Genomic DNA, 13,300 nt, shown 5'->3' with positions numbered 1-13,300 from the left:
ATTCGAGCCGGCCATTGTGTTGCCTTCAGCGCCCACCCTCGCCCCGGTCAAAGAGCTATGGCAGTGATGGGCGATGAATGGAGCCGGACAAGAACGGCTCCATGTGGCGCCCCGCTCATTATATTCAATTTAGCCGACACTCCAGGCGGGGCTGGGGGGGGGGTTCAATCTCCCTCTCCCGCCCTCTCTTCTTTTGCCCTTTTCGCTTGTCATCGGGAAGTAATACAGACATTGGTGGCTCCGACGCGCAGGACCGCCAAGCTATTCTCTGGCGAACCGCTAACGAGGGCTTCACGAGCCATTTATACAGTGTCATCTTGGAAACCTTTCGAAAGCTCCCCCTGTTTAGTCGAAATCCGATTTGGAGCTCAGCCCCAGTTCCCCTGCCCCTAGTTTCGCAGCCCTACTGGCCAAAAGCTTAAGATCTGGATCACTCTCTCTGCCCTCCCCGCGCCCCACCCCCCCCACCCCGCCGTCTGCTTACTGCACAAAAACGCCATCCTAGGGCGAGCTCGTGGGAAGGGCAACGCAGGTTTCTCTCTTACAAGAGGCTTATTTCTCCTGTTTTGTTCTGGGGGTTTCTGCGTGGGAAGGAGAATGGGGCGCAAAGGGGAGCTCCTTGGCCATAGAGGCAGTCCTGTCCCCCCAAAGATCATCCTGGGCTGAAAGCCCAGCCCTGCCGGGCTTCAAACGGGGGCGAGACTTCTTCGCCTGTGCGCGGCGGCCGAAGGGATGCGCATTTGGAATGGACTGGATCGGACTTGTCTTAAGACACCAGTTTCTGCCCCGCCTTAGGAGGAGACGCTGGGAGCCCTTCAGTTCGGCTCTAGCCCAAAGCCATGATCCCGCTCACTGCCCCCCAGGGAAGAAAAATACGCCCTAGAGCCGAAGGACACAAGGTCAAGGCTCCCTCCAGAGCCTTTTTTCTCCTGCGTCTCCCCAGTCCCGGCACATATAATATATGTGCATGTTGCGATGTGAGATGGTCGGGGAAGCGTCTGGGGAGGTAAGGGAGCCCACCATTGGCTGATCCGCTACGCAAATTTGCATACCCGCGTCTATTAAAGACCCTTCGGAGGGGCCGCGCCGGCTTAGAAGCGGGATAGAGCGAGGCAGCTGCAGCGCGGAGCCCAGCGAGCAGGTAGCCGAGCAGCGGCGGCGCATGGAGCCAGTCTAGAGAGCACCCACGCCGAGCTAGGGAAGAACTCGCGAGTAGCCGCTGGCCTGTTGGCCCCTCGTTCTCGCCCCCTCGCATCCAGTGGCCCCTTCCTTCTCTCTGATCGGCGCGCAAGGCAGTGCCAGAGCCATGAATGTGCGCAAGAACGGGCGCTGCCCCGGCAACCTTTGCCACCCTGGGGGTCTGCTTTGCCTAGGCTGGCTGCTCTCCTCTGCCCTCGGCAAGACGATCCGATACCACACCTATGAGGAAGACCCTCCCGGCACAGTGATCGGCACTTTGGCCGACGAGCTGCCCCTGAAGGGCCCGGGAGGAGGCGGCGGAGAGCGCAGTTTCCGCCTGGTGAAGGCGCCGGGCAACAGCTCGCTGGTGCAGGTTCGCGAGCGGGACGGGCAGCTGAGCCTGGGCACAGAGCGGCTGGACCGCGAGGCGCTGTGCGGGCAGTCGGAGGAGCCGTGCGTGCTGGCCTTCGACGTGGTGAGTCTGGGCTGGCCGCGCAGCGGCAGCGGCGGGGGCTCGCCTCCTTCGCCTTACCGCCTGGTGCACGTGGAGCTGGAGGTGCGGGACATCAACGACCACGCGCCCCGCTTCCCGCAGCCGCTCATCGCCCTGGAGGTGTCGGAGAGCGCCGCGCCGGGCACCCGCCTGCCGCTTGACCTGGCGCACGACTTGGATGTGGGCTCCAACGGCATCCAGAGCTTCGCCGTCTCGCCCAACAGCCACTTTGGCCTGGAGGCACAGAGCCGCGCAGATGGGCTCAAGTGCGCCGAGCTGGTGCTGCTGACCGAGCTGGACCGCGAGGCGCAGGCCGCCTACCGCCTGGAGCTAGTGGCCAAGGACGGCGGCAGCCCGGCGCGCTCGGGCACGGCCACGGTCAGCGTGCGGGTGCTGGACGCCAATGACAACGCGCCCGCCTTCCCACATGGCGCCCTGCTGACCGTCGAGCTGCCGGAGGACGCGCCATCCGGAGCGCTGCTCCTCGACCTGGATGCCTCGGACCCGGACGAGGGCGCCAACGGGCAGCTGCTCTACGCTTGGGGCAGCCAGGTGCCCGCCGAGGCGCGGAACCTCTTTGCTCTCGACCCGCTCTCGGGGCGCCTCAGCCTTCGCGCTGCCGTCGACTATGAGGTCCAGCGCGCCTACGAGCTGGACGTGCAGGCCAGCGACCGCGGCGCCAGCCCGCTGGCGGCCAGCTGCAAGGTGGTGGTGCGCCTCCTTGACGTCAACGACAACGCGCCCGCCGTGGCCATCAGTGCCCTCAGCGCCGGCAGTGGCGGGACGGGCGCGGGGTCCGAGCCGGGACCGCTCGTCGAGGGGGGCGCGTCCCCCGAGGGCGCCGCTGCCGCCTGGACGGTGGCCTACGTGAGCGAGGCGGCGCCGGCCGAGAGCCTGGTGGCGCTGGTCAGCACCTCGGACAGCGACGCGGGAGCCAATGGTCAGGTGCGCTGCGCCCTGCTGGCCGCGCCGCACGAGCCCTTCGCCCTGCAGCGCGCCTACGACGCCAGCTACGTGGTGCTCACCACGGGCGCCCTGGACCGTGAGCGCGTGCCCGAGTACAACCTCACGGTTGTGGCCGAGGACCTGGGCTCGCCGCCGGCCAAGACCGTGCACCGTCTCACCGTGCGCTTGGCCGACGAGAACGACAACGCGCCTCGCTTCGCCAAGGCGCGCTACGAGGTGGCGGTGCTGGAGAACAACCCGCCTGGCGCCTACCTCGCTGCTGTCCTCGCCGCCGACCCGGACCAAGGAGCCAACGGCAAGGTCACCTATCGCCTGATGGACAGCCAAGTAATGGGCGCCTCCATTTCCACCTATGTTTCGGTGGATCCGGCGACGGGGGCCATCTACGCATTGCGCACTTTCAACTACGAAATCCTCAAGCAGCTGGAGCTGACCGTCCAAGCCACGGATGGCGGCTCCCCTCAGCTCTCCAGCGCAGCCTTGGTGAAGGTGCGGGTAGTAGACCAGAACGACAATGCGCCTGTCATTACTCTCCCAGCACTCATCAACGGCTCCCTTGAGATCGGGGTGTCCAGAAAAGCTGCCCACGACTCGGTGGTGGCACACATCAAAGCCAGAGATGCTGATGAGGGAGTCAACGCTGAGCTGAGCTTTTCCTTCCTAGAAGATCCGCAGCAACAGCAGCCACCAGCCCTGGACCTCTTTGCCATCAACAAGAAAACAGGAGAAGTTGTGCTCACCGGGAGCTTCTCAGAAGAACAGCTGGGCCAAGTCTACCAGCTGCTCCTCACCGTGGCCGACAATGGACGGCCTCCCCTCTCCACTACCGTCCCTATCAGTTTCCAGGTGACTGCTGCGTTGCTTCCCGCAAGCAGCCAGGATTCCAAGGCCAAGCCCAACACTGGGGAAGGGAAAGCTGTGCAGTGGGACATCCCCTTGATTGTCATCATCGTCCTTGCTGGGAGCTGCACTTTGCTGCTGGTGGCCATCATCACTATCGCCACCACTTGCAACAGGCGCAAGAGGGAGAAGAAGGGAGTCCTGGAGGAGCCGCTGGACAGCTCTCACCTGGAGAAGGGGCAGCAGGAAGGCAAGGGCAGTGGCCTGATCTCCTCCAGCCCTGGCACCCGAGGCAATGGCTTCGAAGTTCATTCCTTCCCCAGCAAATCTTCCTTTGCTAGCCCGGAGCCCTCCCCAGCCAGCGAAGACATCGCGCCTTTAGAAAACATCAGAGAGACCGCCAGTCTCTATGACAGCCAGAGCAGACTCCGGGGGACGAATGCAGAGGTAGCATTTCCCATGGTCTTGATTCCCTTTCCCCCCTGGGAGAGGCGCCTTGCTTCTTGCACCTTAGCTTATTATTCCCCCCCCCCCCCTTTAGCTTATTCTTGAATGTTTTGGGATTTTTACATCCAGTTCCCAAAGTAATTTTTTTAAAAAATATTTTATTAGTTGAATATAAGAACAACATATAATCAGATACAAGCAATCAAATACAGTTTTCCCCTAACCCCCCCCCAAAAAAACAGCCCCAACTACGTCCAGATAATTACATTAGTAATATAGTCAAATAAAAAATTATTTCTACAGTTCCTGGTTTAAAAAATATCATTCCACATGCTCCCATGTGTCTTAGGTGGTTTAAATGCATGTTCTTTCTTTGATGCATATGTAATAAAGGAGGACCACATTATGTAAAAGTTATGTAGTGTCTCACATTGTTAAAGTAATTAAGCAGGGATGTTTGCATTTAAAGTTATTTACAGCCAGTCTACACATCAGTTAAACCAGGCATCCCCAACCTTCGGCCCTCCAGATGTTTTGGACTATAATTCCCATCATTCCTGACCACTGGTCCTGTTAGTGAGGGATCATGGGAGTTGTGGGCCAAAACATCTGGAGGGCCGCAGGTTGGGGATGCCTGAGTTAAACAAAAGTTCTTGATTTGTAGCCTAGCTTGAGTCTAGATGATTCCAATTCACAGGGATGTGGTCCAAGCTGCTAGTTAGACTGCTTTTATTAACACTGCTGTTCCTTATAACATTTTTCTCCTTTTCTACCCCTCGCCCCCCCCCAAATCCTTCACATGTGCCCTTCCACCTTCTTCCAGTCTTATGCCTCTACCCCTAGTTACAGCAAAGAGTCAGTCCCACCTGTGGCCATCTGGAAGGGTCATTCTTTCAACACCATATCAGGCAGAGAAGCAGAGAAGTTCAGCGGCAAAGACAGTGGTAAAGGCGATAGTGATTTCAACGACAGTGATTCTGACATCAGTGGGGACGCTCTTAAAAAGGATCTCATCACTCACATGCAGAATGGTAAGGATGCCTTAAACTTTGGCACTTTCCCCTCAGAATGCCACAGAACTTGGAAACTGTTGTCTCAGAAACATTGAAAGAAACCCAGCACCAAAAGACCTGGTAACCATTCTACTGTTTTTGGAAACCCTCCTCAATTTTAATGAGTCTGGGAATAGGCTGTTAATTACAGCAAGAGCTATAGATTTCAATCAATCTCACAACTAGGGAAAATATAGCAGCCAGGGTGGCTGACAGTTTGGGGCGCATCCACATCACCCGAAGCCAAAGGACCAGGTTCTGTCTGGCTATTTCTTATCCTGCCATTTCTCCAAGCAGCTCAGAATGCTTATCCTTTGGATCCTTCTTGGCACAACGTTCTGAGTTGTGCTGGCTTGTATTGTGGCTTGTCATTTTAAGGGGAGGGTGCATGCAGGTCCCACCCCCCAGCATCTCCAGCTAGGGCTGGGAAGGAGCCCTGTTTGAAACTTCCACAGGCTGCTTAGCTAGGTGAAACAAAGATCTGACTTGGTGTATGGAAGCTTGCTATGATACAATTTTGATGGTAGCTGTAGGAGGATCTTTTTGTCCTTCATGTTAGTTTCATGAAATGATTCTTCCCCTTTCCATCTTTCCTCTCACTGAGAATGGCACTGATACAATAGTCTCCTAGGTGCTGCCCTAACAGTGCTCTGCTTGCTACGTGTCCATGTTCTCAAGTTTGTTTTTCCCCTTGCATTTCTAGGGTTGTGGGCTTGTACTGCTGAATGCAAGATCCTGGGCCACTCAGATCGATGTTGGAGCCCTTCCTGTGGCCAAGCCAATCCTCACTCATCCCCCCACCCAAAGACCCAGCTGTCCACCTTCTGCAAAAGCACCTCACTGCCCAGGGATTCCCTTCGCCGAGATAACTATTATCAGGCACAACTGCCCAAGACAGTGGGGCTGCAGAGTGTCTATGAGAAAGTCTTGCATAGGGATTATGACAGAGCTATTACATTGCTGTCGCCTCCTCATCAGGGGAGGCTGCCAGACCTCCAAGAGATCTCAGTACCCTTATACCAAGCACCCTCCACTCGATATTTAGGCCCTCCACCTGAGACCAGTCAGAAGGTTTAACTACTAATAAGTACTTAACTTGAGCTGAGGTTCATGAGTGTCAGGCCACAGGAGCCATGTAAGAAGCTGGTGTCAGGCCACAGAACTTGAATTTCCAGAACCACGCATTTGCTGGAGATGTTTATCTCTCAGTGTTATCTGCAGGCTGGCTGAAGAGGACAATGACTCTGAGCATGTGCAAAGTCTCTTTCTCACTGCTTTGTGATCACAGCCAGCCCCGACAAGCTTCCAAGTTTTTACAAGAAGTCTTTGTATTTTAGCACCTCTTTAAACACACACACACACACACACACACACACACACACACACACACAAAACCACACCCCTCTACCTGTGCCCTCCCTTGCATCTTATCCCCAAAGCATGTACCTACATAAATGCACACTGTTTGATTTCCCCCAAGAGTTCTTAAACTATTGACTCAGTTCAGTGAAGTATGTAGGAATAAGCAAAATGTGCCTTAAACACTAAGATATATGTTATAAATGAAGTTGTTGGGAAAGATTTCCAATTACATTGGTACTGTTTGATATTTGCAAACAAAAAACTCTTTGTGGTTAATGTAATTTTTATGAAATGTGCAGTATTTATTTTTTTTTGTCCTATATTGACCTTTTGTTTCACCCATGGCCTGCCTTTTCATAGTGGTTTTTTAAAAACCTGTATATGATGTAATGTAATGTTTGTACATAAGGAAATTTCACTCTATTTTTATATAATAAAACCTTGGGGAAGGAGAATCTGAATTTCTTGCCAAAGGAACTGTCTGAAAGACATGTGCAGAAGAAAAAAAAACCTGAATTATTTAGGAGTCACATAAAGGAACTGTCACAGTTTAATGCTAAGTTAGTTAAGCAACTACTTGTATTGGAAAGACTGCCTTGCAAAGTATGAATTGTGTTTCTGGAGTCCATGGTCAGTTTCAAACTAAATGTGGTTTAATTATTCTGTGTCACTTATATAAACACTAATAAAGACTTGTTATGAGTTTCAGGGGCTCAGATGCTGCATTTGATTATCACAGTTACAAATTTACAGGCCTTTCCAAGTCAGGTAATAGACAATTTTTGCATAAGAACAGGGAGTCATAGAACTATCTTAAAATAGCTAGCATCCAAATTTACTCCCATACCACCTAATTTCAGATTTTTCTGAGGGCTGTTTCATCTAAGAACCTTAGAGGAGCTCGTGGATCCGGCCCCTGGTGTATCTGGGCCACCTTCTGTTCTCACAGTGGCCAGCCAAATGCCTGTGGGAAACCCAGGCCAGAGCCCTTTTCCCTCCTGTGTTTTCCAGCAACTGATATTCAGAAACGTTTGCTGCCTCCAGCTGTGGAGGCAGAGCAAAGGCATCGTGACCAGCAGCCCATGAGAGTCCTTGCCTTCATTAATGTCTCTAATTCTCTTTGAAAGCCATCTAGCTTGGTGGCCTTTGCTGCCTCCCGTGGAAGGGAGTTCCACAGTTTAACTATGTGCTGCATAAAGAAGTTCTTTCTTTCATCTCTCCTGAATGGTCCAACACTGGCATCATCAGATGCCTGCAACTTCCAGTGTTATGTGAGACAAAGAAAAACTTCTCTCTCCAGTTTCTTCATCCCATACATGATTTTTTACACTTCTATCACGTCTCCTCTTACTCCCCTTTTCTCTAAACTGAAAAGCCCCAAACACTGAAACCTTTCTTCACAGGGGAGTCACTCCATCCCCACAATTGTTTTGGTTGCCCTTTTCTGAACCTTTTCCAACTCTTCAATGTGACCAGAACACGGTGAGGTGCAGTCACACTATAGATTTATATACTGTAATGACATTATGATAATGTCGTTTATTTTCACTTTTTTTCCTATTGATCCCTAGCATGAAATTTGAGCATATATGTGAAATGGATAATTTTTTTGCCCCAACATGTATCATTTTACAATTGTTTATATTGAAATGCATTTGCTGTTTTACTGCCCATTCACTCAGTTTGGAGAGGTCTTTTGGAGCTCTTCAGTCTCTCTTTGTTTTAACCACCCTAAACTGGTATCACTGGCAAACGTGGCACTTCACTACTCACTGCTAGCTCTACATTGCCTATGAGCAACTTACAAAGCACAGATCCTTGGGGGACTCCATTTTCTACACCTCTCTCTTTGGAGAAACTTGTCAGTTAATTCCTACTGCTTGCTTCCTGCAACTTAACCAATTCCTGATCCACAGCATCTAGCCTCCCTTTCCAATTACCCACCTCCCATGATTACCCAGCATCCTTCTACCACTGTCACCATTCCCACATTCTGTCCTGATCTCACCTGAAGACTCCTCACATCACCCTGTTATTTCTCTATCTCCTGCTTTTACCTTCACAGCCCTTCTACAACTCTTGTTTGCCCTCCTTTCTACATTCTGCTCCATTCACGCCACATTGTTTTTGTGAGATAACCAGGCTCATATAACCAAAATGCTTAACTCTAATTAATGCATGAAGGGGTTAATGCCATAGAGTAGGCTGTCCTGCCAGGCTTAGCTAGCTCACTTCCCCTCACCTTGGGAGGAATTTTCACTTCTTTGGAACTAAACTAAATTTTATTGCCTGTGCAACCTTTCTGGCTGATGTGTGGAAAAGCACATGAACCTGACCATTGGAGAGTTTGTAAGAAAACCCTTTTTTACTTACCAAATGTGTGGTTTTTTCCTTTGTTGGGGGAAGAAGGGACTATTTTGGAACTCACCACATTCATGCCTCCTCCTCTCTCCTCTCTTGCTACACTTTCCTTTTACACAAAGCACCCCTATGGTGACATCCTGTATCCTCCTCCCACACATTGCAGCTACTAAACATCCTTTCCATCTTCTGCCCGGCTAGAACACCACCATTCACTCCTATTATTCTGCCCCTTTCATCTTCAACCCCCGTTTCCCTGCCTCCTATTTTGCAACTGCCTTTGCACCCCATTAGGTGCATTGGATGGGGTGGGGGGACTTCACTGCACTCTCAGGTGGTAGAGTGAACACATCCTAAGTAACCTATTTGATGCTTGCACCTGCCACATGGGTTACAACCTAGGCATATCTAGCTGAAGCTCATCTGTCAGCTACAGATGAGCTAGGAACTTTATTTTTTGCTTTGTCTATCTACTGCTATCTACTGCTATTGGGGTGATTTAAATTTTGCTAGGGAGCAAGTTTCCTAGGCCAGATTTCTCTGGTTACATTTCTTGGGGACTAGATAATCTCTGAGCATCCAGCATCATTTACAGCCTTTGAGTAACGGGAAGGATAATGGGAGGGTATTCAAATAAGTTCCGCCACCTTCAAATATTCACCACAGCTTCAGTTTTGCTCTGAGTAGAAATGCTGTTTGAGGCAATCAGAGTAGAAGAGTAAGAAGTGGCTCAGAAGGAGGAGCCACTCTTGTACTCTGACCAAGAATCTGTATGGTAACAGCTGGAGAGGACTAGGCAAAATCAGGCCACACGGCTAGTCTCTGGTGGAGATTATGCCCTAAGAAACAGTTAAATAGCACAGTTTCTGCAGCAAAGTCTGAAACCTTTTCCTGCCATAAGGAAAATGAAACAGTGGCTTTAACTGCTAATGTTTCCCCCCATCAGGAAAAAGAAGAAATATGTGCTAGGGGGACTTATTGCCCTGGGAGCTGAACTGGAAATGGAGCAGATGGCCACAGACGTAACACAAGAGGGCAAGGACCGACTTTGGCCATAGGAAACCTGAATTAGCAAGTCTTGGTGCAAGAAGCAATTCATTCTAGGCTCTCATTTGGACACTTGGCCCATGACATCAGCAGAGAAGGCCACTTCATTTATTCAATACTTACAGGGCAAACACCACAGTCAATTCCAATATCACAGGAGCCGTCAAATGTCCCAAATAAACAAGCACAGGGAACATGACATCAGTGCCCATGATTACAATAGCGAGGATTTCATTGGCTTTTACACTTGGCTGATGATATTGAATAACACTGAATAAAAAATTCCTTTTAAAAGCAAATTGTTATTTGTTTTTCTTTTAACATTTCATTTCTAACCCACCCTTTATCTCACAAGTGATTGTACTGTCCCAAAGCTTTGCCAAACCATTGTCACCCTTTCACAAACCATTCTTAAACACTGACCACAGGGCATAATGCTTGGCCTTCTATAAAGGACCTTGCCATAAAAATAGGTTACAAGGAGCAATAAAACCAAGTTTTAAACCATCTCCACACAACAGCCAAGGAATCACATAGCCCAGGATTGAGATTTGGATCTTGATTGCTTCAATTATTGCTGTTCTATTTTTCTCAGGAATTCTCTTCAAAATGTACAACAAATCTCCTTTACTTTCACATCTTCTCGAGCAATCGTTGCGATTCCATTTGTTTGTACCTATCTTAAAATTGCATGATAGCAAGCAAAAACTCGTTCTCTTATCTAGCTTCACGGCCTTGATGGCAGCCACAACTAGCTTCTGGAATTAGTGATAGTCATGGAACCAGGGGGACATTAAAAGAACACCAACCCATATTTAGCACCTAAAGATAGAAGTCAAGAACAGGTAAGCAGGCAACACATGTTTTACCTGATCCCCATTGACATCTCTGGCTCTCACAAGCTCAAGGTCTTTCTGATTCCCAGAGAATACCAGTGAAGGGAGGGATTGCTGCCATCCCTTGGGGCAGTTGCTTGTGGTGTCAGATCCAGTTCCTTCTCTGTGACCTCTCTCTCATGCTCCACTGGGTTGGATGCTCCTGCTGTTACAGAAGGGTCATTCCATAAAAAGAGATCCAACTTTTTTACCTCATGTCATCCAATTTTATTAATAATGATCAAAACTAAGTTTAAATCTAAAATTTTAATTTTTTTATCTCATCCCGTTTGTGAGTTATGAGGGTTTGACATTTCAAAAAATTGACAATTTTGGCCTGCATGACTACACAAAAATCTTAAAAGCCCAGCCCAGAATTGAGACACATTAAAACTAAAAACGCCTGAATTCAGGACTTTGCCTATGGGATAAATTATTTCAGTGAATGCATAGTCTGAGAGTTGGGAGCCCTTGTGTTCCACAATGCTGACCATCCTCAAACTAACACACACTGAGACTCCTTTGAAGACATGAATTTGCCTTATATTGTACCAGAGTAGCCCAATATTCCCTACCCTGGCTAGCAACACCTCTCCAAGACTGCCTCACACAGGCTTGTTTCTGAGCTCTACAACACAGCCCTTAACTGGGATTGAACCATGAAACATCAACATGCAAATCAGATGCTGTAGTTCTCAGCTACAAGTGCTTCCTGATCAGTTTCTGGACGGCTTCCATTCTCTATGGTGTGAAGGTTTAGGAGCATAGGGCGATCTCCAGTGTTAGTCATACTCAGTGTAGACACATTCCTCTCAGTGGATCTACTCTGAGTATGACTAATGCAGGAGATTGTCCTTAGGAAGCTGCCTTATTACTACGTCAGACTATTGAATCATAGAATCATAGAATCATAGAGTTGGAAGAGACCACAAGGGCCATCGAGTCCAACCCCCTGCCAAGCAGGAAACACCATCAGAGCACTCCTGACATATGGTTGTCAAGCCTCTGCTTAAAGACCTCCAAAGAAGGAGACTCCACCACACTCCTTGGCAGCAAATTCCACTGTCAAACAGCTCTTACTGTCAGGAAGTTCTTCCTAATGTTTAGGTAGAATCTTCTTTCTTGTAGTTTGGATCCATTGCTTCGTGTCCGCTTCTCTGGAGCAGCAGAAAACAACCTTTCTCCCTCCTCTATGTGACATCCTTTTATATATTTGAACATGGCTATCATATCACCCCTTAACCTCCTCTTCTCCAGGCTAAACATGCCCAGCTCCCTTAGCCATTCCTCATAAGGCATCGTTTCCAGGCCTTTGACCATTTTGGTTGCCCTCCTCTGGACACGTTCCAGTTTGTCAATGTCCTTCTTGAACTGTGGTGCCCAGAACTGGACACAGTACTCCAGGTGAGGTCTGACCAGAGCAGAATACAGTGGCACTATTACTTCCCTTGATCTAGATGCTATACTCCTATTGATGCAGCCCAGAATTGCATTGGCTTTTTTAGCTGCCGCGTCACAATGTTGGCTCATGTCAAGTTTGTGGTCAACCAAGACTCCTAGATCCTTTTCACGTGTACTGCTCTCAAGCCAGGTGTCCCCCATCTTGTATTTCTGCCTCTCATTTTTTTGCCCAAGTGCAATACTTTACATTTCTCCCTGTTAAAATTCATCTTGTTTGTTTTGGCCCAGTTCTCTAATCTGTCAAGGTCATTTTGAAGTGTGATCCTGTCCTCTGGGGTGTTAGCCACCCCTCCCAGTTTGGTGTCATCTGCAAATTTGATCAGGATGCCCTTGAGTCCATCATCCAAGTCGTTGATAAAGATGTTGAATAAGACCGGGCCCAAGACAGAACCCTGTGGCACCCCACTAGTCACTCTTCTCCAGGATGAAGAGGAACCATTGATGAGCACCCTTTGGGTTCGGTCAGTCAGCCAGTTACAAATCCACTGAGTGGTAGCATAGTCAAGACCGCATTTTACCAGCTTCTTTACAAGAATATCATGGGGCACCTTGTCAAATGCCTTGCTGAAATCAAGGTAGGCTACATCCACTGCGTTCCCTTCATCTACCAGGCTTGTAATTCTGTCAAAAAACGAGATCAGGTTAGTCTGACATGACTTATTTTTCAGAAATCCATGCTGACTATTGGTGATCACAGCATTCCTTTCTAGGTGCTCACAGACTGTTTGCTTAATGATCTGCTCCAGAATCTTCCCTGGTGTTGATGTCAGACTGACTGGGCGGTAATTATTTGGGTCCTCTCTTTTCCCCTTTTTGAAAATAGGGACAACATTTGCCCTCCTCCAGTCTGCCGGGACTTCGCCTGTTCTCCAGGAATTCTCAAAGATGACTGCCAGTGGTTCTGAGATCACATCTGCCAGTTCTTTTAATACTCTTGGATGCAGTTCATCTGGCCCTGGAGACTTGAATACATCTAAACTAGCCAAGTATTCTTGTACTATCTCCTTAGTTATTCTGGGCTGTGTTTCCGCTGCTGAATCATTTGCTCCAAATTCTTCAGGTCGGGCATTGTTTTCTTTATCGGAGAAGACTGAGGCAAAGAAGGCATTGAGGAGTTCAGCCCTTTCTGTGTTCCCTGTTTGCATTTCACCATCTTCTCCTCTGAGTGACCCCACTGTCTCTTTGGTCTTCCTTTTGCTACGAACATACCCATAAAA

General features: G+C 49.4%; 1 protein-coding gene across 1 annotated transcript; it reads left to right on the top strand.

Moving 5' to 3' along the window:
- The first annotated feature begins 481 nt into the window (after positions 1-481).
- On the top strand, positions 482-7,047 carry PCDH8 (protocadherin 8). Its single transcript, XM_081012945.1, has 3 exons — positions 482-3,925; positions 4,749-4,956; positions 5,681-7,047. The coding sequence occupies exons 1-3, from the start codon at positions 1,307-1,309 to the stop codon at positions 6,052-6,054; spliced, it is 3,201 nt and encodes a 1,066-aa protein (XP_080869071.1). The 5' UTR covers positions 482-1,306; the 3' UTR covers positions 6,055-7,047.
- Positions 7,048-13,300: the final 6,253 nt, after the last annotated feature.

This window comes from Podarcis pityusensis, assembly GCF_964106645.2.
Source record: "Podarcis pityusensis genome assembly, chromosome: 7".
Lineage (NCBI taxonomy): Eukaryota > Metazoa > Chordata > Lepidosauria > Squamata > Lacertidae > Podarcis > Podarcis pityusensis.
Note: the sequence above shows the minus strand (reverse complement) of the source record. Positions and strands in the feature narration are given on the sequence as shown.

Bases quoted from the DNA above. Each gene is read 5' to 3' on its own strand.
- PCDH8 (XM_081012945.1), top strand. From the start codon at position 1,307: ATGAATGTGCGCAAGAACGGGCGCTGCCCCGGCAACCTTTGCCACCCT. The intron at 3,926-4,748 runs GTAGCATTTCCC...ACCTTCTTCCAG, and splicing joins TCCGGGGGACGAATGCAGAG to TCTTATGCCTCTACCCCTAG. The intron at 4,957-5,680 runs GTAAGGATGCCT...TTGCATTTCTAG, and splicing joins CATCACTCACATGCAGAATG to GGTTGTGGGCTTGTACTGCT.